At 55.7% G+C, this 20,534-nt stretch overlaps 2 protein-coding genes across 5 annotated transcripts; one reads left to right on the forward strand and one right to left on the reverse strand.

Moving 5' to 3' along the window:
* Positions 1–150: 150 nt before the first annotated feature.
* Positions 151–8,219, forward strand: LOC138995945 (uncharacterized). 4 transcript variants are annotated; one of them, XR_011468700.1, is made up of 2 exons: positions 151–633; positions 5,581–8,219. XR_011468700.1 is itself a non-coding variant. In XM_070396762.1 (2 exons), exon 2 carries the CDS (start codon positions 4,129–4,131, stop codon positions 5,152–5,154), a length of 1,026 nt encoding a protein of 341 aa, XP_070252863.1. In that variant the 5' UTR covers positions 151–633; positions 3,262–4,128; the 3' UTR covers positions 5,155–5,558. The 4 variants fall into 4 exon arrangements, 1 of the variants encoding a protein (XP_070252863.1); XR_011468701.1 differs by having other exon boundaries at positions 5,651–8,219; XR_011468702.1 differs by having other exon boundaries at positions 5,660–8,219.
* A 5,180-nt stretch (positions 8,220–13,399) lies between these two features.
* Positions 13,400–18,456, reverse strand: CRABP2 (cellular retinoic acid binding protein 2). Its single transcript, XM_070395938.1, has 4 exons — positions 18,224–18,456; positions 14,670–14,848; positions 14,338–14,454; positions 13,400–13,871 (listed from the first exon to the last, which is right to left on the reverse strand). The coding sequence occupies exons 1-4, from the start codon at positions 18,291–18,293 to the stop codon at positions 13,821–13,823; spliced, it is 417 nt and encodes a 138-aa protein (XP_070252039.1). The 5' UTR covers positions 18,294–18,456; the 3' UTR covers positions 13,400–13,820.
* Between the last annotated feature and the right edge of the window lie 2,078 nt (positions 18,457–20,534).

The raw sequence follows: 20,534 nt of genomic DNA on the forward strand, positions 1-20,534 counted from the left end.
AGAATGTTACAATGTTATAGAGTAAAGGGTTACGGAGTGTGTTGGGGGGGGGGGGGGGGAATGAGACATGTAAATTGAATGTGCTCGGAGGGAGAGGGGGGATGTATGAGTAAGAAGTGCGTCAGGGTCAGTGGAAGAAGGATTGTTAGATTGTCTTAGAAAAACAATGTGTTATGATATGCTCCAGTCAGGTGTGACTCTGTTTAACCTTAATGGAATGCTATGTAGTTAATTTTTCTTAACACTGTCTTGCTATAAAGGATCATACTGCACCCTTGCCGCGAGGCTTCCCAGAGGGGGAAGGTGCGGGCTGTGGTCAGCTGGCCAGCTTAATAAAGGCTATTAAATTTAAATTCTGAGTCGGTGGTCTATCTCGTTGAGCCAATCCATAACATTTGGAGGCCCGCAGCGAGATACCCGGCAGGGAGGAGAGGGACCCCTTGTTTAGGGCAGGAGGCTCTCCCCCGGCAGGGAGGAGAGGGTACCCCCTATTCAAGGCAGGAGGCTCTCCCCCACTTGTAGCCGGGCACTCAGCGAGATACCCCACACCTGTGGAGAACGACTACCAAGGAGGCCTCCAGTCCACCCAAAACTTTCAATTCGGAAACCGAGCCACCTGGACTCTCGAGAGAGGTAAGGACCGGTCGTTAAACAGGAATTGGGACGTCCCACGGAAGGACCTATACGGAGGGCTGGACGCAGCGGTACTCCTGGTCCTGACCCGCGGCCACGACGGTGGCCGGGGTCCCTGGTTCGTGCGGCTGTAGGCTGCACTGGGTTTGTCTGTCTGATATTTGTTGTCTTGGTGTTTGTCAAAATGGGTCAAGGGTCGTTGTCGTCTGCTTCTGTGTGCACCCCGCTGCAATGTTTTTTGAACAATTTCCAGGACTTCAAGAAGCGAGCTGAAGGATATGGTCATAATGTTAATGCTTTTGATTTGCAGAAATTCTGTGAAAGGGAGTGGCCCACTTTCCAGGTGGGATGGCCGGACGTAGGGACTGACGATTTAACCACTGCTTATCGGGTTCACCATGTTGTCTACGGCCGGCCGGGTCACCCCGACCAAATTCCCTATATTCAAGTATGGGTCGATATTTTGACTGAAAAACCAAGGTGGTTACAGAGCTGTCAGGATAAAGAAAAGAAATTGGGACAGAGACAGACAGTCCTCTTGGCCTTAGCCAAGAAGGGCAAAACCCCCCCTGTTCTGCAGGATACGGGTGAGGAGGCAGCCCCCAAGGTCAGGCCTCCCCCGTATGCTCCTCCCTCCACTGGTACCACGGTGGCAAAGGACCCCGGTCAGGAGCCCCGGCCTTCTCCACAGCCGGTTTCCGTTCCTCCGGAAGCCACAGTCCAGGGCCCGGCTCCGTTTCCCCTTCTCTCACGAGGCGAGGGACAGCGTGTGGAGAGAGAGAAGGAGAGAGGGAGAACCTGCAGGACCCGGCGGCATCCACCAGTCCTGCAGCTCCCATATTGCCATTAAGGCAAGCAGGCCCTTTAGATTTAGGTCCAGACGGGCAGCCTTTCATGGTTTATGTCCCCTTTTCTACCAGTGACCTATATAATTGGAAGAACCAGAATCCTTCTTTCTCCCAGAATCCACAGGGGTTGATTTCTCTTTTAGAGTCTGTGTTTTTTACCCATCAACCTACCTGGGATGATTGTCAACAGTTGATGCGAACTCTTTTCACTTCAGAGGAGAGAGAGAGAGAGTCAAGGCGGAGGGGAAGAGATTTGTGCTGGGTCCAGATGGGCAGCCTACTTCTGAACAAGACAGATTAGAGGCTGTGTTTCCCTCCAGGCGGCCTACCTGGAATCCAAATACTGAGAGGGGAAAGGAGGCTCTCGATCGGTATCGCCAGACTCTATTGAGGGCCATCCGAGCTGCTGCTCGGAGACCCACAAACCTTTCTAAGGTGACAGAGACAGTCCAGGGGCCTAATGAGAGCCCGGCGGCTTTCCTTGAGAGGCTGTACGAGGCCTATCGGGTGTTACCCCCATTGACCCTGATGCCCCGGAAAATCGGAGGGCTGTCGTTGTTGCATTTGTTTCCCAGTCGGCCCAAGATATTAAAAAAAAATTACAGAAGTTTGAAGGCTTTGAGGGGAAATCAATCTCTGAGTTGGTTGAGGTGGCCCAGAAGGTTTTCAACAATCGGGAGGACCCGATGGCAGGTTTAAACACCCGGATGGCAAAGGTCCTCCTGGCCTTAAACAAGGGAAAAGGCCCAAGGGGCTGGAAAGACAATAAGGGCAAAAGAAAGCCTCCCAGAAAAAAAGAAGTCCGACCCCGGCTTGGGAAAAATCAGTGTGCACTTTGCAAAAAGGAAGGACACTGGAGAAGGGAGTGCCCTGAACGTGCGGGGGAGCCGAATCCCGTGCTGGTGGAGGAGGTGGATTAGGGATGTCAGGGCTCAGTTGGCCCCCAAGAGCCCAGGATAACTCTGACAGTGGGGGGCCAAAAGGTGAACTTCCTTGTGGACACGGGAGCCACCTTCTCTGTCCTGCAACAGCCAGTGGGTCCGGTCTCTAAGGCTAAAATCCCCATCAAAGGGGCAACTGAAAAAGTAAAATCCTACCCATGGACTAAAGGTCGGATCAGTGACCTAGGAAACCGCTCAGTGACTCACTCATTTCTAGTAATGCCAGAGTGCCCTTACCCTTTGCTAGGCCGGGATTTGCTGAATAAATTACGGGCCACAATTTCTTTTGAAGGGCCAGGGCCCGAGGTCAGATTGCAAAACCCAGGGACTGCGGGGATATATCTCCTGACATTGCCCTTACAGGAGGAATATTTACTACATGAGGAGGAGCCTGGGGAAGTCTCAGCAGATGCCTATCTCCAACAATTAAGGCAGGCTATCCCCGGAGTTTGGGCGGAGGACAATCCGCCAGGGCTAGCTAAACACCGGCCTCCAACTGTGGTCCAGCTGACCAACAGTGCCACCCCAGTCAGAGTTCGGCAATATCCAATGAGCCAGAAGGCGAGAGTGGGAATCGCCAAGCACATTAAGAGGCTGAGAGAGGCTGGAATCTTGATTCCTTGCCAATCTGCTTGGAACACTCCCCTGTTGCCAGTACAAAAACCAGGGACTGAGGATTTCAGGCCGGTGCAGGACTTAAGGGAAGTAAATAAGTTGAGAATATCCATCCTACGGTTCCGAACCCTTACACTCTTCTCAGCCTCCTCAAGCCAGAACACCGGTTCTATGCTGTTTTAGACTTAAAGGATGCCTTTTTCTCCCTACCCCTGGCAAAGCAGAGTCAACCTATTTTCGCCTTTGAGTGGGTGGACCCAACAGAGGGAGAGCCTGGACAGTTAACTTGGACTAGGTTGCCGCAAGGATTTAAGAACTCACCCACTCTGTTCAATGAGGCCCTAAACCAAGACCTCCGGGAGTTCCGTCAGGACCATCCACAGGTGACTCTGCTCCAATATGCAGATGACCTCCTACTGGCCACAGAGGAGGAACAGGACTGTAGACAGGCCACTCGAGAACTGCTGACCACCCTAGATTATTTGGGGTATCGGGTCTCAGCCAAGAAAGCTCAGCTATGCACTACCCGAGTGACATATTTGGGTGACAACATAGAAGCGGGTAGGCGAACTTTATCTTGCAGCAGAATAAAGGCCATCTTGTCAATCCCAAGGCCTACCACCAAAAGGCAAGTCCGGGAGTTCCTCGGGGCAGTGGGTTATTGCAGGCTATGGATATTAGGTTTTGCAGAAATTGCACGACCATTATACTCTGCAACGGGGGGAAAGGAGGCCGCCCTGGTCTGGACAGAAAAGGAAGAAGAGGCCTATAAGAAACTGAAAGAAGCCCTGGTAAGCGCCCCTGCACTCGCCCTGCCAGACTTAACCAAGCCTTTCCAGCTATATGTAGCTGAGAACAAAGGGGTGGCAAAAGGGGTCCTCACGCAACCCCTGGGACCGTGGAAACGCCCCGTAGCTTATCTCTCTAAGAGACTTGACACAGTGGCATCGGGATGGCCCAACTGCTTGAGAGCCATTGCAGCCACTGCCCTACTAGTAAAGGAAGCCTCAAAGCTAACCTTTGGCCAAAATCTCCAAGTAGTTGCCCCGCATGCAGTTGAGACCTTATTAAGGAGCCCCCCGGAGAGATGGATGTCCAACGCTCGCATTACCCAGTACCAGGTGTTGCTGCTAGACCCACCACGAGTCAGCTTCCTGAAAACGGCTGCCTTGAACCCAGCCACACTCCTCCCAGACGAGGAGGCAGAGGCCCCTCTGCATGACTGCGAAGAGACATTGACTGCCCTCACTTCCCTCCGAGAGGACCTCGTGGACCAGCCCCTGCAGAATCCGGATGAGACCCTCTACACAGACGGGAGCAGCTTCGTAGAAGGAGGTAGCCGGTATGCGGGGGCGGCAGTAGTGACACAAAAGGAGATTCTCTGGGCACAGGCCTTAGGACGAGGCACCTCAGCCCAAAAGGCAGAACTCATAGCACTCACTCAGGCTCTCCGGTGGGGAAAAGGAAAAAGAGTGAACATTTTCACGGACAGTCGGTATGCTTTTGCCACAGTACATGTGCATGGGGCCCTATATCAGGAAAGAGGTCTTTTGACATCAGGAGGAAAGGACATTAAAAATGCTTCTGAAATACTTAACCTCCTGGCAGCCATATGGGGGCCAAAGGAAGTGGCGGTAATCCACTGCCGGGGACACCAGAAGGGAAATAGTCCTGAAGCACAGGGAAATCGATTTGCAGACCAAACCGCCAAGGAGGTGCCTAAAAGACCAGTAGGGCCCTTGGAGGTTCTCGTCGCCCTGCCAGCACGAAGGCTCCCAGAGAAGCCTACTTATCTACCGGAGGAGCAGAGGCTAGCTGAGAAGCTGAGGGCCCGGAAAGGAGAGGCTGGATGGCTAATTCTGCCAGATGGGAGGCCTATAGTACCAGAAGCCCTGGGGCGGACCGTCGCTTCCCAGACCCACCAAAGCACCCACCTGGGGGGAACGAAGCTATCAGAACTACTGGGAAGAGAATTCTACATCCCAGGGCTCCAGAAAATATCCCAAGACTTGGCCAGAAGGTGTCAAGTATGTGCCCAGGTGAACCAAGGACCCCCTCTTGGGACAGCGATTCCGAGGTCAGAACCCCGGAGAACACTGGGAAGTGGACTTCACTGAGATACCAGGAGGACGAGGAGGATATAAGTACCTGCTGGTTTTTGTTGATACCTTCTCTGGATGGCCTGAGGCCTACCCAACCAAGGCAGAGACAGCACAGGTAGTAGTTAGGAAACTCCTCTCTGAAATTGTCCCCCGGTTTGGCCCGCCACTATATATGGGGTCTGATAATGGTCCGGCATTTATCGCCAAAGTTACACAATCCATAGTTAAGGCCCTGAGAGTAACTTGGAAATTACATTGTGTTTATAGATCACAGAGTTCTGGACAGGTAGAGAGGATGAATCGGACCTTAAAGGAAACATTAACTAAATTAAAATTAGAGACTGGCGAAAACTGGGTAAGTCTCCTTCCTTTTGCCCTCCTCAGAGCTAGATGTACCCTGTATATAAAAGGACTCACCCCTTTTGAAATTATGTTTGGCAGGCCGCCACCTCTTCTTCCCCGCCTAAGGGAGGAAGAAATTGCCCGGCTGTCTACCCGAAGTTTGCTTAAGTCCTTACAGGCTTTGCATAGCAGCACCACGTCGGCACAACGGGTGGTGAGAGCTGTACGAGAAGAGGACGCACCGAAAACCAGTCCAACGCAGCCTGCCTTCTCTCCGGGTGACCTCGTCTGGGTGAAACGTCACGACCCTGGCAGCCTGGAACCTAGATGGGATGGACCCTACCAAGTGGTGCTGAGCACTCCAACCGCCATCAAAGTCGCAGGAAAAAGACACTGGATCCATCGTACACAGGTCAAGAAGGCGAACGACAGCATCGAGGGATGGCGGGTCCAGAGGACTGGAGACCCGCTAAAGGTCAGACTCACTCGGTGTTCATCCTGACTCTTCTCGTCTGCATGCAGCCAGGATTGGGAAATCCCCATTCAGCCAAGAATTACTCTTGGGAGGTCACACGGACTATTGATGGGACTGTTATAGGTTCTGTTGTAGGAGTAGGGGCGCCTGTCATCCGGACCGATCTCTGCAAACTGTTTGGAAAAAACTGGGGAAATTCCCATAGTCAATCCATGTCGACCAGGTATTGGGGGGGCGGGGGGGGGGGACCAACCCTGGGCCACCGGAGGCAAAAGTTATGGGTGCGGAACCTTGGCCCTAGAGCAAGGATTATGGCACACTGAACATTATGTCTGTCCCCGGGAAGGGGGTAGTGACTGTGGAGGAGAGGGCGACTTCTGTTGTGCCTCTTGGGGCTGTGAGACCCTAGCCCTGTGGAAGAAACCTCCCACCGACAAGCTCCTCCGACTGACCAGAGAGATTCGACCTGGGGCCCCAAAGAAGAACTGCATTGTCGGGGATTGCAACCCCGTCATCCTCATGCCTCTTGCCTGGTGGACTGACCAATGGGAAGGGGGAAAGACGTGGGGGCTAAGACTCTATGTCAGCGGCCAAGACCCTGGCCAGCTCTTCACCATTCAGCGCCGGGCTCTTCCCCGGTGGCTCAATCCGATTGGCCCCTTACTTCCCCTAGACAAACAAAAGAGGCCGAGCTTGCCACAGTACCCAGCCCCAGAAAAACCTCCTGGTTCCCCTGAGTCACAAAAACCTAGGAACCCCAGCCCTGCTCCATCTACAGAACAGCTTTTAGGAGCAGACGCAGGAAGACCAAACCAGCAACTGCTGAGAACTCTGGACTTAATGTTTTCTTTCCTGAATCGCACCTCTCCAAACCGGACCGCTGATTGCTGGCTGTGCCTTCACCCTGAACCCCCTTATTATGTTGGGATCGGGGCGGAGGCCAAGCTTGGGAGGGATGCCTCTGCCATCAGGAACCTTTCAGTAGGAAGTCTGCCGGACGGACTATGTATGTGGGGACACAAACAACCAGGCCAAAGAATTATACAGGAGAGACCCCCACCTACCTAGTAGCTCCGGAGGGGACTTGGTGGGCATGTACAACTGGTGTAACCCCTTGCATCTTCTCTCCAGCCCTCCAGCATCCGACAAACCCTGGACTATGCATTCTAACTCATATCCTCCCGCAGGTGTACTATTATTCGGGAGAAGGGGGCCGAGAACATTTAAACCTCGAGCCCAAGAGAGTTAGAAGAGCCCCCATCCTAGTTCCCCTTCTTGTGGGAATAGGACTAGCAGGATCCACGGCCGTCGGAACAGCCGCCCTAGCATCTGGCCACCCAAATTATAAAGAGTTAAGCAAGCAGATAGATGAAGATTTAAGCACTCTTGAGAACTCTGTTAGCCAACTGGAGGACTCCCTCAGCTCACTTGCAGAGGTGGTGTTACCAAACAGAAGAGGCCTAGATCTGCTTTTCCTAAAGCAGGGAGGCCTCTGTCTGGTCCTAGGGGAAACTTGCTGTTTTTACACCAACCACTCGGGGGTAATCAGGGAAAGCCTTAGCCAGCTGCGCAAACAGCTGGCCGAGAAGAGGCTAGAAGGGCAGAAGGCAATTGGTATGAGAATTTATTTTCTTGGTCCCCCTGGCTAGCTACCCTGCTCTCCGCACTAGCAGGACCAGTCATCATACTCCTCCTAGGGCTAAGATTTGGCCCCTGCATTGCCAGATGCCTCCTCAACTTCATACAAAATCGAATACAGGCTGTAAAGTTAATGGTTTTACACACCCAATACACCAGAATCTTAGAGGAGAACGCTGAATCAAAGATTTGATTCGGGCATAAGACCAGTAGGGAATGTTATGGGGTAGGGGACTGAGTCATGAAAAAGTTACAGAATGTTACAATGTTATAGAGTAAAGGGTTACGGAGTGTGTTGGGGGAGGGGGGGAATGAGACATGTAAATTGAATGTGCTCGGAGGGAGAGGGGGGATGTATGAGTAAGGAGTGCGTCAGGGTCAGTGGAAGAAGGGTTGTTAGATTGTCTTAGAAAAACAATGTGTTATGATATGCTCCAGCCAGGTGTGCCTCTGTTTAACCTTAATGGAATGCTATGTAGTTAATTTTTCTTAACACTGTCTTGCTATAAAGGATCATACTGCACCCTTGGTCTCTGCCACATGCCGCGAGGCTTCCCAGAGGGGGAAGGTGCGGGCTGTGGTCAGCTGGCCAGCTTAATAAAGGCTATTAAAATTAAATTCTGAATAGGTGGTCTATCTCGTTAAGCCAACCCATAACACTGACCAGCAGACCCTCTCTCCTCTGACCCCGCACCCCTGGGGCCCTTTCTTTCCCCCTCCTCCACTCCTCTCTGGTCTGGGTCTCCTCCCGCTCCCTCCCACTGACTTTCTCCCCGATCTCCTTCCCGCAGTCTCTCCCTCTGCATCTCTCGCTCTTCCTGTCTCTGGCCAGATTTCTGCCAGTTCCTCCCATGTGGGTCCCTGTAACTTGGCTCTTCCTGCCACACAGAGGCATGGAATTGCCCTTGGGTTCTGGGAGCTTCAAAGCCACTCTGGGCCCTGGGCTCCCCCGAGGCTTTCTCTTCTCAGGTCTCAGCTATGCCCTGAATACCTTGGGCTTTGTTTTTGTTTTGTTTTGTTTTTCCGGATACAATTTTAAATTTAATTTTACTTGAATTTCACAAAAGAAAAAGAAAGATAAGTTGATGGAATTGCTGAATTCATATCAATATTTCCTCTGGACAAGAGATACTTCCCCTAAAGTATCCATTCAAGATTTTTTAAAAAAGAAAAGAAACTGAGAACATTAAAGATTGAAGTCATGATTTTTCCCGAGGACATATTTTCATTTTTGTTTGTATAGACTGACTTCTTGCTGTGAAAGATGAGTTCGTTGGCCCAGCCACACTGGCATGAACACACAGCTCTGAAAATATTGAAGCCCTTCTGTACCAGTTAGTAAATGTCAGCCACTGGACTCAACCCAGGGCTCTCTCTCTCTCTCTCTCTCTCTCTCTCTCTCTCTCTCTCCTGCTGCCCCATCCCACCGCCAGGACCAACCCCAACCCCCAGCTCCCAGGCGCCCTCAACACGCACCACTTCGCCCAAGCAGCTTGGTTTCCATCTGTTTTATGTCACGGCCATCAGGTAAGGCATTGTTTGCAGAAAGTACTCAGCGTGGAAACCATTTGAAATCCCCTGCTCAAGGTCAGCCCTCAGGCCCTTGCAACCTTGCCTGGCCCTGGATTTTGGAGAATGGAGGCCTTTCTCCCAATTCTCCCCAACACACGGAGCTCCTCGTGAAGTCAAGTGCACGCCTGCATCCTGGTGTGATTACCTTGCCTCCAAAGGGACAACAGACACAGGCCTGTGGGTGTAGAGAGGACCCCTGAGCCGGCTCCAAATGGGGTGAGGCAGAAGGCGCTGGAGCCCAGGCTCAAGTGGAGGCGGCAGGAAGGGAATGGGCTTTGCTCCGTGCCCAGCCCTGTGCCCGATGCTCATGGTCCAGATCCTCTCCGATCACACTAGAGGTGTTTCTTTCCTCCCTCCCTCCCTGCCTTTCTCTCTTTCTCCTTCCCTCCCTCCTTCCTTGCTTTACTGAGGACCTGTCTGTGCCAGGCACTGGGGTACAAAGGCAAAGCTAGCATCCCCAATACCTCACCGCTCTGTGAGAGCATCATCAAGAAAATGGCTGTGACCGCCATGGGTGCAGGATGCAGGGGGAGCCCCTGGGGACTCAGGGGAGATTCTCCAGGGGAGTTAAAGCCGGCTGGGACCTGAAGGCTGAGGAAGGGCATTCCAGGTGGAGGGAACTGCATGCGGGAAGGCAGGGAGGCAGGAAAGAGCCGGCCTGGTCTGGGAACTGTGGGAGGCAATGGAGTCTGGGTCCAGGAAATCTGCTGTTTGAGGTTGGGGTCCCAGAACCCACTCCCTGGGCCCTCTGCCTTCTTGACCTCCTTTGCTCCAGGCTAGGAAGAGGCCCGGGCCCAGTTGCACAAATGGATCCTTTGACATTGGAGAGAGGGAGTGAGCAAGGAGGGGCCAGCTGGTGTGTGTTTTGGGATTGCTTCTCAGAAATCTGCCCCTCCATCTCCTCTTCCTCCTCCTCCTCCTCTGACACCATGGCAACTGGGAGGCAGCTGGGGAAGCCACCTGTGAGCTGGGCTGAGTTGAGGGGGAGGTGGGCTGGGGGTAGGGACCTCTGGTCCTCCTCTCTGAGCCTCAGTTTTGGCATCTAGAATATGGGTATGGTAACCCGGTTGTGGGCTCCTGTCAACCCAGGTGGTCCAGGAAATGGAGCCCTAGGCTAGACTCCTTAGGGGGAAGGCCTGGGAGGTAAGGGCGGGGCTGGGGAGTGCCCTGCCTCATCCTGCAGCTGGGGACTCAGGAGGGGAGAAGTCCCTGAGCCAATAGCCTGTGCTTCCCACCAAGCAGCCTGCCTGGTGTGCCCACTGCACTGTCACTGCCCAGGAGCCTGGGGGAGCAGGAGACAGATTCGTGCAATAGGCCTTCCCTTCCCGTGGCTGCTGGCACCCGTTGGCCTCTGGCACCTGGGACCCAGGCCTTCACTCTGGCCGGGCTCCAGCCAGAGCCAGCCCTGGAGCCGTCCAGCTTCACTGCTCCAGCCCCAGGGCTGTCCAGCTTCGCTCCGCCGCTTGGAGCCTACGTATGCAAATTAACCACCATCTTTGTTGGGTTAATTTGCATACTCTCCTGATTGGCTGGTTAGCCTAGCGAAGGTACGGTCAATTTACATGTTTGTCTATTATTAGGTAAGAAGATTTTAGAGAGGAGGAAGGGAGAGAAACATCAATGTGACAAACATCGATCAGTTGCCTCCTCGTATGCGCCCTGACTGGGGATCGAACCCTCAACCCTTTTGTTGTACAGGATGACATTCAAATCGACTGAGCTACCTGGGCCGGGGCTGGAGGGACTTTTTCAAGGGTTGGGCCAGGCTGGATCAGATGGTTGAGGTGCCGCTCCCTGATCCAATCTGTAGGTTCAGGACAGTGATTTCCTTGTCATCTCAGGCTGCTGGGCAAGGAAGTACGGGAGAAGCAGAGCCAAGGGGAAAGGCCCTGCCACCAGGGAGCCACTGCCTTCTGGGAGCCCCCAATCTGATGGGGGAGACCCAGCCCCTGCCCTCTAGGATCTCCTGAGAAAGAGAAATTGGCCTCTTCTCTCTGCCTTTCTCAACATCTTTGTTCCAGAAATAGACAAACTAGGCAGAGAAATGAGCAGGTGCTCGGAGCAAACAGGAGACAGTTCCAGCCAGGATCTGGGAAGGGGCCAGAGGGTCTCTCCAGGATGGGGAGGGAGTCGAGTTCAGGTGGGAAGGATAGGCTGGGAGCCAGCAGCCTGGATGGAGGTCAGACAGAACTGGAGTCCAGGATGGGTGAGAAGAGAGGAGGTGATGCAGCAGAGAGACGAAGCAGGGGCTCAGGCCCGGAGTTAGGGCTCTTAGGGATTACAACAAACAGAAACTGGCATCCAGAAAGCCCAGCCTGACTTATTTTTTCCATTTCTGAAAACACTACCACTCCCCTAGTGGCCCAAGCCAGAAGCCCAGGGCCACCGCGACACCTCCTTCTCTCTCTCTCCCCTCACCTCCCGTCTAATGTATCACTGAGGCTGCACCCTCCACCTCTGCCCCCCCCCCCCCCGCCCCTGCTGAGCACCTCACTAGCTTCCTGCTGGCTTTCCCTTCACTCCTCCTTTTCTCCGACTCCACTGGCAGCCAGAGGGACCTCTTACAAACACAAATGTATACTCTCTCTCACCCATTTTTTCGGGGGGGGGGGGGGGAGGGCGGGAGGCAACCTAATTTTTGGAGGCCTTGCTTTGGAAGGCAAAACTAAAACAAACAAAAAACCCACAAATGGGATGCCACCCCCCTTTTAAAAGCCTTTCAGTGGTTTCATTGCATTTAGAATAAAATAAGAAATACGGTGGCCCTCAGGCCAATCCAGCCCCTGACAGCCCCAGCCGCCCTGTACTCCCCCTGTACTCATTGCAGGACCTGGACAGCCCCAACCTGTCCGCAGGGCCCTTACCCTGCTGAGCCCTGTGCCTAGAGCACCTTTTCTTCTGCTCCATCCCACTAGGTGCTTCAGGATCCCCCCCCCCCCCCCATGCTTTGTCCTCCAAAACACCTGCCCTCCTCCATCTGTGCCCATCCCAGTCTATCATGCTCTCTCCCTTTCTCCTTCATAGAACCTGCACAATATACAATTATTTATTGGTGCATTTATTTTTCAATTGTCTATCTTTCCCCATTAAAGGTCCGTTTCCCTCTTACAGGCTGCATGAGGGCAGAGATCTTGTCCATTTTTTTCTCATCTGTTCCCAGCACCTAGCAGGGTACTAGCTCCTAGGAGGCACTCAGGAAATGATAGTTGGTTGAATACATGAACGGACCCCTCACCTCCCCCACCCCACATTCTGAGGAGTCTCTGTCTCCTCATCTCCCTGGGCCTGGCCCTCTGCCCTCTGCTGCGTATGTGGCCTCTCAGGGGGCAGAAGCCGTAGGCCCTGGCCCGAGGGCAGCTGAGTCCTGCAGGGAGAGGAAGCGCACTGCTGACACAGGCTGTGAAGCATGCCCACCGGCAGGAGCACAGAAGCAGGGAGAGGCCACTTCAGGCTGTGCGAAGAGCTCAGGCTCAGGGAAACTCACCTGTCTGAGGTCACACAAACAGCAAGCAGCAGAACCAGGACTCAAAACTCTCTTATTCCAACATTGTGCTCATTTCCCTTTATCATGCCAGGAAACCCAGTGAGAAGCTACTGCTGTATGGAACCTGGTGAGTGATGACAAGGTCTGGCCTAGGGCAGTGGCCGGGGGAAGGAGGGCAAGCATTTGAGATCAGGATGGAATCTGGGAAGATGCGGTATAGACTTGAGTGTGAAGGTTCAGGGAGAAGGGTCCAAGGGGCCTGGGAGATGTAGGAGCCAGGGCAGAAGGGCTGTGTGAGAGATCTCAAGGCAGAGACCTGCTTGTCTCAGACACAGAGACCTGGGCAGGAGCAAGGCCAGCCTGGGGCATCGATGAGCTCATCTGGAATGTGTGGGAGGCCAAGGCCAGGCCTGGGGTCGCCCACAGACTGAGGTTGGAGGAGAGAGAAGGAACAATTGAAGGAGGAGGAGGAAGCTGTGTCACCTTTGTGGAGAAGGTGGGAGGAGATAGGAATCAGCTTCTCATGTTAAGCGCCCCTCTGAGGGGTCAGGGGGATGAGGCCCTGGTGACCTTGGAAGTCTGAGGGGGACAAAGGAGGTTGGAGGAGAGGAAGTGGGGGTGATGCTCACAGATTCAGCAGCAGATGAAGGGGTGGTGGTGAGAACAATGAAGGGAAGGATCCTAACTCATATGCCTGCTACTGAAACCTCAGCTCCCACACATCTCCTTTCCAATGAGCCAGAGACAGGTTATATTTTTTTTAAAACATTTTAATAAAATTAACCAATAAATATTCTATACTGTATAGGCTACAGGGACAAAGTAGAAGCCAGAGGGCTGTCTTTCCCTCTCAGGCCCTCAGGTCCCCTCACAGAAAGAGACGGTTCTGGGCTGGTTTGGGGCTGGGACTGGCTATTTGGGGGGTGAGGGGAGTGATTCCAAAATGGGTGATCTGGGCTCCTGCAACCCATCCTTCTTTGTTGGAATAGGGGAGCGGAGGAGGGGAGAAAAAAGCAGAGCCCCTGCAGGAGGCATCCCAGCACCTGGGGAAGTGGCGTGGGTGTGGGGGAGAGCTAGCCTAGAAGGAAGGGGGGAGGGACGGCCCACAGGGCAGAGAAGCAGGCGTGTGGGCTGGGGATGGGCTTGGGCATCCTTCAGACCCACAGCCACTCACTCTCGGACGTAGACCCTGGTGCACACAACGTCATCCGCCGTCATGGTCTGGAAGGAGGATAGAAGTCATTGTTAGCCCGGGAGGCCCCTGGTCCTGTGGCTTGGGAAGAGGACGGGGGTTGAACAAAGGAACTCCGCTCTGTCTCTAGGCTCAAACCTGCTTCTTGATTCAGGGCCAACAGTCAGAAGCTGGTCCACAAAGGCCTGGGCATCATGGGAGGGAAGATGGCACCAGAGCCCCAGAGGTCTACCCTATGTCCTCATCCCTAAGCAGGGGAGGTCCCCTGGAGAACTGCTGGGACCTCTCAGTGAATGTCCACTGTTCCCCTCCGAGGGGGCGCCATTTCTCATTTGCGTGAGGGCACTGTGTGGACAGGGACAGCTTACTCACACCCCAGCAGGACGTGGGAAACCAACCATGACTATCCTCGAACCCTCTGCACCCTGGAGCACCCCAGGACATCCCCCGAGGGAGCAGTGGGCTTGCGCTTAGCTGGGAGGAGGCAGGACTCACCAGGATCAGCTCCCCATCATTGGTCAGTTCTCTGGTCCAGGAGGTCTTGGGACCCTCTCCCTTCAAAAGCCTCTGCTCACAGACCATTTTGTTCTCACTTTCCCATTTCACCAGGCTCTGCAAGGGAGAGGTGGCCAAGTGAGCTGCGCCCCCATCAGGGACAAGGTAGCAAGAGAGATAGGGGATGTGCCCCCTTTCTACCCACCACCACTACCGAGGGACTTCCTCCATTAGGAAAAGAGAAAGGGATCCAGGAAAAGACTAGAAAATGGCATGCTGAGAGGCAGGGCAATAGAAGCCAGGATCCTGAGGGACTCCTTCCTGGCACTCACCTTACAGGGCCTCCCATCCACCGTCTGCTCCTCGAACTCTTCTCCAATCTTGAAGTTAATCTCCGTGGTGCGCACGGTGGTAGAGGTTTTGATGTAGAAAGTGTCTCCCTCCTGTTTGATCTCCACTGCCGGCTTGGAGGCGGCAGCCACGGCGATCTTCCTCAGCATCACGTTCACCCCTGCAGAGAAGAGAGAGGCTCACCTTTTGGGGTGCTCCAGGCACCTGTGTTACACCTTCCCCAAGAGACAGCTGGAGCAGTCTGGCTAGTTTCCGAGAAAGTTCATGAAGTTCAGGGCAGGTGGTGCAGCCCTAATGAATGGGGGTGTTTAGGGAGGAAGACAGAGAGGCAGTGCCTGCCCTTAAAGGATCCTGCTCCTAGCAGCCACCCCACCTGGGTGAGTCAGCAGTCCTAGATTAGCCACCCCGCCCCCCATTCCTAGCTCAGGGGCACTTTTCCCCATTCCCCTCACCCAGCAGGCATCCTGCTATGGGCTCACCTTGGCTCTGTCCACCTCACTTTTGGCCCTTTGTCTACCCTATTTGAGACCCTCTGCTGGCTGGGCTCATTAGAGCCACTGTGTCCTCACCTCTGCCCATGTGCAGGCCTCACCACTTTGTCCTGGAGGTAGGGACCACTTCCTCCCTGTGCTACCCACCTCCCCTGTCTGGTGCCAGGTGGGCCTTCATTTGCCCAATATCTGTCCCTCCCCCAAATGAGAAGGGGCAGGGATTCTTAGCCAGGGAAGAGGTGGCCAGCTGCTGGGGAAGCCAAAGGCTCTGGAGTAAGATCCATTTCCTCGATTTCCACCTGGTTCAGCCACCCTTGTAGGCTGGGTGACCCTAGGGCAGTGATGGCGAACCTATGACACGCGTGTCAGAGGTGACACGCGAACTCATTTTTTTGGTTGATTTTTCTTTGTTAAATGGCATTTAAATATATAAAATAAATATCAAAAATATAAATCTTTTTTATACTATGGTTGCAAATATCAAAAAATTTCTATAGGTGACACGACACCAGAGTTAAGTTAGGGTTTTTCAAAATGCTGACCCGCCGAGCTCAAAAGGTTCGCCATCACTGCCCTAGGGCCTAGGCAAATGGCTTAACTTATCTGAGCCTTAGATTGCTCAACTGTAAAATGGAGACAATAGTTTCTTCCAAAGCCTAGCAAATGGGATGAGGTAGGTGTGTTTAGGGCCTAGTACTCAGTGCCAGGCACACCTTGGAGTTTTTAAGAAATAGTAGTTAGTCTTACGGTAGCAGGCCCTTTTACTGATAGAAGGAAGGCAAAGAAAAAGCCAGCGCTGGGGCTCAGACATTCTCTGCATCAGACTCCTGCTCGCCTGCCCTCCTCCCTTCTCGGGACAGAAGCGGGTACTGCCCTCCCCGCCCCTGATGTGTCCCTGACTCCAGGTCACCCTGCCCACCTCAGTGGTAAGTGCTTCTCATTCAGAGTCCCCGTGCCTGTCCGCATATCCTTCCCCAGATTGGACCCCTGCTCTCTGCTCCCCAGTTATTAAGAGGGGTGGGGGAGCCAGGAGAGAGCACCCCTCTGACAGAAGACATGGAGGCAGGCAGGCGCCTCTGGCCAGGGCCCGGGTGTAAACTGCCCAGCCTGGCCTCCTGCCCTAAGGAGCAGAATCCCCCAGAGAAGCAATTGGTGGGGATGAGGGGCCCAAGCTGGGCTGGGCCAGGTGAGCGGGATTCCCCTACCCCTGATCCAGCCCAAACTCCCTGTCCCTCCTCTAGACCTGGGTTCCGAGAGAAACAAATCCTTTCCCCCTGGCACCACAGCACACACTCTGGGCCAGAAGGAGGGAGTTGGAAGGAGATGAGCCCTGGCCCTCAGGAGCCCAGGAGCCCCGTTCCTGACTGCTGATCTCAGGCCCGGGGAGAAGTGACTGAGGTTCCAGGTCCAGCTGACTGGGCAGAGGAGGCACGTCCCACTCCATCTTCTTGCACTGAGACTACTTCACTCTTTTGCTGCCTGGGAAGTCCATCTGCTCCCTAACATCCATCTTTCCTGCTACAGGAGCAGAGCCTCCTCCATCCATGGCCATCACACTGCACGGGGCAGGTGTCCTCCAAACACCTGAGCATCCCTCACAGGAGAGGGACCCTGGACTAGGGCAAAGGAGCGTGAGAAGTGACTGAGGTTCCGGTGGAGGCAAGGCTGCTGGGTTCCGAGGAGACGCCCCTCCAGCCCGCCTCTGCTGCCTGTGGAGCGGGCCCAGCCTCGGCCAACCTTGGCTGACTCAGGGCTGTGTTAATGGGTCTGTTTGCAATCTGTCTCCCAGCAGGACCCGAGGAGGGCACGTGGCTCTGAGAGACCCTGCAGGGAGGACAAACAGACGAAGATAGACAGACAACAGGGCTGGGCTTCGGGTCTTATTCTCCAGCTGGGTCCTGAGGGTGCCTCATCCACTGGGGAGAGGAGCCAAATCCGGAGCTGGGGGAGGGAATGACACCGAGGCTTTCTGAAGGGACATTTCCTATCCTTTTGGTCTTTCATTTCAGCGAGGGCAACACAAGAAAGAAGGACGTGACTAGAAGCGCTGTGGTTAGACTGCAAGGAGAACCAGCAGCAAGGAATGCTGGAAGTCCCCGCTTTTGGGATAGCATTCCAGACCCTTCCTAGGTTCAGATTCACCCCTACAGCCCCTGGCCCCACATAAGGTGCCCCTCCCCACCCAGCCCAACTGGGTTCTCTCTGTTCAGTCCTGAAACGATGGCTCCAGGACTCCCAGGTGGCTCCCCAGTTGCTTAACCAATCTCTATCTCTTCCCAGAGCCCCCGACCCCCTCCAGCCATTTCCTAGCTTTCACCCCTTCCCCAGACAGAGGGCACACAAGAGTTGGGAAGGGCCATCTGGGTGGGGACAGTTTTCCCTGCCTTTAACCAGCACACCCAGCTGGGCTGTAGTGGGTATCCAGGGAGAAGGGAGAAGAGAACTCCTATTGGAGGAAGAGGGGGGGGGTGGGGAGTTCCACACAAAGCCATTTCTTGAAATCGAAGAAAGTGATAATTATCTAGAGCAATTTTAGGTTTCTGGAACTCGCTGTAGGAAAATACTTGTCTCACAGATGGGGGTGAAGAGGGAGCAGAGTGGGAAGTGCTGAAGGGGGAAGGAAGGAGGGCCAAGGGGGCGCTGGGGTGGCCATCACCTGGCGGGTGGAGAGCGGCACATGGGGAAGGAACTTGCCTGGGCTGGGTTACCAGCGGGGACAAGGGAAGGAGGCCAAAAGGTCTCGGGGGTGGGGGGTAAGGCCCCAGGCTCACTGCCTGGATGCAGGGTTTGCAGCTCCTGAACTGAAGAGAGCCCCTCTTCCCCACCCAAAGGGATACGGACCTCGTGCTTCTGGTTTCTACTTGATTCACAGGCTGAGTCACTGCAGGAGCTGGCATCGGTGGGCGCCCCGCCAGAGAAAGCAGGATTTAGGTGGCCCGGCCCAGCACCCCGGGACCCCTAAGCCCTGATTCTACCCCCTTTCCTTTCTTACTCTTACCCACCTCCGAATACCCCCTCTCCGGGGCCCTTGCAAATCTCCTTACCCAGCACTTTGAGCAAATCCTCGAAGTTTTCCGATCGGACGATCTTCCAGTTGCCAGAGAAGTTGGGCATGGTGGCGGCGCTGGTGGCGGGCCCTTAGGGTCTTCGGCTGGAGCACTGGACGGCGAGTCCTTTAGTCAAACGATATGTGGCCGCCGCCTTCGCCAGAGCGTGAGACTCGGGAAGCAGGACACGTCCCAGGACAACCCCGAAGCTGGCCGGGACTCCCGCGCGGGCAGTTTTTATACCCGGTGCGGGCCCGCCCCTGCTCAAAAAAAACGAGGTGGCCCCTCCTCCCGCCCCGCCTCCCACCCCACCTGGGGGGCCCTGAGCCCCGGCCCAGCCGCACAGCCCCCACTCCCGAGCCCCCTGCCTCCCGATCTAGCCCCGTGGGCGGGACCAGGGTGTGCTGGGGACCGAGAGCGCGCGCCCCGCGCCCGCGGTTGGACGGGGAAGCGAACGGAGAGCGAGGACTGGGATTGGCCTCTCAGCCCCGAGGGGCGTGGGGCGCCGGGCCCCGGGCGCAGATGCTCAGGGCTCAGGTCTTGCAGTCCGAACCCCAGGGTCATGTCTTGCGGGTTCCCCACGTCTCCCCAACTCCTTGGTGTCGGGACCTGGAGGCGTCACCGCGGGCCAACCCTGCTCGCGAGCCGGAGCTGGAGGAGGGAAGGCGCGCCCTAGCTCGGCTCCAGCGAAGCCTGAATTGGACCCCCCGCGACCACTCCGAACTCGGAGACCCGCTCGGGGCCCCGGGGGTTCTGGGCGGGCTCTTAAGTGAGGCAACGACGCCCCCTGCTGGGACGATTCGAAGGGGCTGGAAGGGGGCAGCACCCCCTCCGACTCCCCGCCGGGTTTCGGGCCCCGGTGCCACCTGGGGACGTTGGAAGTGGGCGCAGGGAGACTCGTCCCTCTCCAAGCGCAGGGCGCGCACCAAAGGGTTAAGCAGGGGCCCCCGGCGCGAGGCAGGCGAGGGCAGAGGTCACAGCCAATCACTCGACACGATCTCTTTATGGAGGCGCTTTCCCCGCCGCTCAGCTCGGCAGACCCCCGAGGGGATCGCGGCGGGCGCGGGGAGAGGCGGGACCGACGCGGAGCCCCGAGGTTGGAAGGAGGCTGGGTGCCCCCGGGAGGAGGCGGAGCAGGGTCTCAGGTGTCACCATTCTCAGCCGTAAACCGGGCGGAAGGAGCGGCCGCCCCTTAGGGAGAGGCTTTGAAGTGTGAGATCAAAGGAGGGGGCAGGGCAGGGCTTCCCGCAGAGACCCCGACGGAGAGGGCCGGGGGCCGGGGGAGCAGAAATGAGGACCAGGCGGGGAGCCTCGGGGACTGGCTGGAGACCCGGGACTGCCAGGCCGAGGGACGGAGCGGTGCGGGCGGCGTCTGTCCCGCGCGGGGGACGCTGCCGCTCAGGTGCCTTTGGCTAGTCCGCGCACGGGGCCCCGCGGCCCGTCCGTCCCCACCCCCGCCACCCTTCCTGGGCTACCCTCCCAGCTCCTGCCGAGGCGGGGACGAGAAACCCCACATCTGGTCCCGGCCCCGGTCTCTCCCTGCCAGCGTGGCCGTGGGTGGAGCAGAGGACAGGCTCTGAGATTCCGAGCCCTGGACCGGTCTCAGGGTTGGGGGCCTGCGCTGGGGGGAGTCCAGAGGCCTAGAGCCAAAGGACAAGGGACTGGAGGACGCACTGCGGGTGGAGCCTCCGGGCCCTTAGGAGGGGACTCTGAATAATGGACGTGCAGGGGACAGGGCATCTAGTTGACTCTGCAGCAAGAGAGATGGAGGGTAGACGGTAGAAAGGACTTTTGGATGGGGCCTCGCGCAGCCGTCACGAATACACTTGTCAGATTTAAAGAAGGGAGCTGGAGGTTCAGGCTGGCTGGGGGTCTCGGTTTTATGCGGAGGAGCTTATCTTGGGGTGAGGGGGCTGGGCTTCTGGAAGGCAGAGGGCAGCAGGTAGAGATCTCTGAGGAAGGACAGACAAAAGCAGAGGTGGTAGCAAGAAGGGGGTGTCCCTGGGGGATGTTCGGCCCCCGGAGTTGCAGGCTCTGCCTGTGCTCCTCCCCCACCCGCGGCTCCAGCAGTGCTGTAGGTAAAGGGAGAGGGATTAGGTTCTGACAGTGAAATCGGGCTCCCAGCCAAAGGGAGGGAACGTGGCTGAAACCAGACTCCCGCCGTCCCCCTCCCCCTTACTGCCCCCTACCTCCTCCACCCAAATCACTATGTCCATCTCCACTCCTCTCCAGCCCTCCTGAGCCCCCAGCCAGAAGAGTCCCGTCCCCTGCTCCATAGCCAGTCTACTGCAAAGAGAAGGGCCCCCAC

This window comes from Myotis yumanensis, unplaced genomic scaffold (assembly GCF_028538775.1).
Source record: "Myotis yumanensis isolate MYYU_CA2020_CCGP unplaced genomic scaffold, mMyoYum1.0.hap1 SCAF_17, whole genome shotgun sequence".
Lineage (NCBI taxonomy): Eukaryota > Metazoa > Chordata > Mammalia > Chiroptera > Vespertilionidae > Myotis > Myotis yumanensis.